Source organism: Propithecus coquereli, unplaced genomic scaffold (assembly GCF_000956105.1).
Source record: "Propithecus coquereli isolate 6110/MARCELLA unplaced genomic scaffold, Pcoq_1.0 Scaffold491, whole genome shotgun sequence".
Classification (NCBI taxonomy): domain Eukaryota; kingdom Metazoa; phylum Chordata; class Mammalia; order Primates; family Indriidae; genus Propithecus; species Propithecus coquereli.
The window spans coordinates 437,578-440,331 of NW_012150741.1; the positions used below are offsets into that span (position 1 = coordinate 437,578).

At 62.7% G+C, this 2,754-nt stretch overlaps 1 protein-coding gene across 1 annotated transcript in view; it reads left to right on the forward strand.

The window, feature by feature from the left end:
* The first annotated feature begins 260 nt into the window (after positions 1 to 260).
* LOC105819613 (receptor-type tyrosine-protein phosphatase V-like) overlaps positions 261 to 2,754 on the forward strand; it is a 17,873-nt gene continuing 15,379 nt past the window's right edge. The window contains 5 exon segments of the mRNA XM_012655898.1: positions 261 to 317; positions 674 to 722; positions 835 to 1,107; positions 1,311 to 1,580; positions 1,733 to 1,996. Of these exon segments, the coding sequence (XP_012511352.1) occupies positions 261 to 317; positions 674 to 722; positions 835 to 1,107; positions 1,311 to 1,580; positions 1,733 to 1,996 (913 nt within the window).

A 2,754-nucleotide genomic window follows, 5' to 3' on the forward strand; every position in this document is an offset into this window, starting at 1 on the left:
GGGGAGGCAGAGGAAAGAGGTGGGCCCGTCTGCAGCCTAAGAGTTATAGTCCCCGAGCCAGCCTCCGCCTGCCAGTTGCCCCTCACAAGCCTTGCCAAGGGGGCGGGGGTCTGGGGTTGAGAGGCAGCCCCTGCCCTTTGCTGCCTGTTGCCTGCCCAGTTGGCTTGAAACTCTGCCCTTCCCACCTTCGCGCCAGCCAGCGGGGCAGCGGGGGCTGGCTCCTCCCTGCCGCCTCCCCGCTTTCCTCCGCAGACACCAGGATGAGGTCCCGGGTCCTGCTTGCTGCCCTCCTCTGGCTCCGGGGTGTTCTGGCTGAGGTAAGGGGGGCATGGGGGGCAGGCCTGGTGCATGGGGCCCCTGCTCACCCGGGCACAGCTGGGCCACCCAGCGCTCTGTGGGGCCCACAGCTGGGCTGCATTAGGCGAGAGGGCAGGGCGGCTGCTCCCTTCCCACCCGCCAGCCAGCGCACATCCAGAACAGATTGCTCCAGGCTGCCTGGGGCTGCCTCCTGCGCCCTGGGCATGCCTCAGGTGATGTCCCTTCGACTGTGGGGGTGTTGACAAGGGACAGCCTCCTCTGGGATCCTGGCCCTGTCCCCTACTGGCTTTCCCAGAGGCCTGGACCTCGGAGGCCCCTGCCCGTCCCTTCCCCCCTCCTCCCTTGCTTCCTGCAGGAAGACCCGTGCCACTCCCAGGAGGGGAGCCCAGCCCGGGAGAGCGGAGGTAGGCTGAGGAGCGGGGGATGCGGGACCATTTCTCCACACAGACCCTGCCTCTGCTCTCCCCTTAGGGCAGAGGCATGTTGGGAGATTCTGAAGGAACCCCTTTTCCCCAGGCCCACCCCCCAAAGTGAACGTCAGCAGCCGGGGGAGTCCCACAAGCCTCTTTCTGAGCTGGGCAGCCCCGGAGCCAGGTGGGGTCCACCACGCCCTCCGCCTCGCGCGTCTGAGCCCCCTCGGCTCTCCCGAAGGGCAGCAGCTCCAGGCCCTCACCAACGCATCCAGCTTCGAGTTCCAGGGCCTGGTGCCAGGGAGTCGCTACCAGTTGGAAGTGACTGCCCTGCGACCCTGCGGGCAGAATGTCACCGTCACCCTCACTGCCTGCACCGGTATGAGGCCTGCAGGCTGAGTGGGAGGGGCATCGTCTGGGGCTGAGGGGGGAGCTGGCTGACCCAGAGGGCTGGCATGGGGCAGGGTAGCCAAAGGGGACGGCTTCTCTGCGGCCTGCGTCGGGCACAGTGACCGTTAGAAGCACTACGGGGGGGGGGGGCCTTTGGCCCTGACCTTGGTGCTTGCCTTACCTGCGATGCAGTCCCATCACCTGTCCACGGGCTGCAGCTGCACAACCCCGGGAGCCCATCCAGCCTGGAGGCCTCGTGGAGTGAAGCCCCCGGGGAGCAGGATGGCTACCAACTCCTCCTCTACCACCGGGAATCCAAGACACTGGCACGTAATGCCTCCACGCCTCCGGACACCCTGTCCTACAATTTCGGCAACCTCTTGCCAGGTAGTGAGTATGTTTTGGAAGTCATCACCTGGGCTGACAGCCTCCAAACCAAGACCAGTCTCCACCAGTGGACAGGTAAGGTGGGCACCTGGGCAGGGCCCCAGATGGCAGCCAATCTGGGCACGGTGGGAGTGGCTTCTGGGCTCCCTGGTGCCAGAGTCAGGGCCAGCATCCTGCCCCAGGGCCTTTTCTCGAGCCTGACTTTGCTCTCTCCGTCCTTCCTCCAGCTCCCATGTCTCCGGATCACCTGGCGCTGCACGCCCTGGGCACCAGTGCCCTACGAGCATCCTGGAATGGCTCTGAGGGGGCTGCCTGGCTCCAACTCGTGCTCACAGACCTCCTAGGTGGCACCAACCTGACTGCCGTCGTCGGACGGGGGGTCTCCAATCACACCTTCCTTCACCTGTCTCCAGGCACCCGCTATGAGCTGACACTTAGTGCTATTGCTGGGCCCCATCAGGCGGCAGGCCCCAGTGCCACCGCGTGGACCTGTGAGTGCCTTGGGGGGTGGGGGGAAGGGACACAGCAGAGACTGCTCAGCTCTTCTCCTCTGGCCAAGCAGCCAGGGTACAACTGATGGGGAGGGGGCTTCCTCTGGAGGCTCGGAGGGGGCGTCCTTCCAGCTGGCTGGCGGTAGATGCCCACCAGAGAAAGCGATGGTGGAGATGGTAGTTAGCGGTTGAAGTCTGCTGTGTGCTGGGCTCTGTGTTAAGCACTTTCTCTGTATTGTCTCATTTAATCCTCAAAACAGCCCTGTGTAAGTCACATTATTCCCATTTTATGGGAGGGGGAGCTGAAGTTTAGGGGGAGAAGGAACCCAAGGTCACGTAGCTCATGTGTGCCGAGTTGATCTGACCCTGCGCCGAGCGCAGAGCCACGCTGACTTTGCCGCAGCTTCCCCACTTCTGCTCAGAGGAGCACTGTTGTGTGGTCATTGAGAGCAGAGGAGCCAGACTACTTGTTTCTGCCACCTGCTGGCTATGGGTCTCTGGACAAGTTGGTTACGTTCTCTGTGCTTGGGTTTCTGCGTGTTTAAAAGGGGTGATAGGCTGTGTGGCTCACGCCTGTAATCCTAGCACTCTGGGAGGCTGAGGTGGGAGGATTGCCTGAGCTCGGGAGTTCGAGACCAGCCTGAGCAAGAACAAGATCCCGTCTCTACTATAAATAGAAAGAAATTGGCCAAACAACTAAAAATAGAAAAAATTAGCCGGGCATGGTGGCGCATGCCTGTAGTCCCAGCTACTTGGGA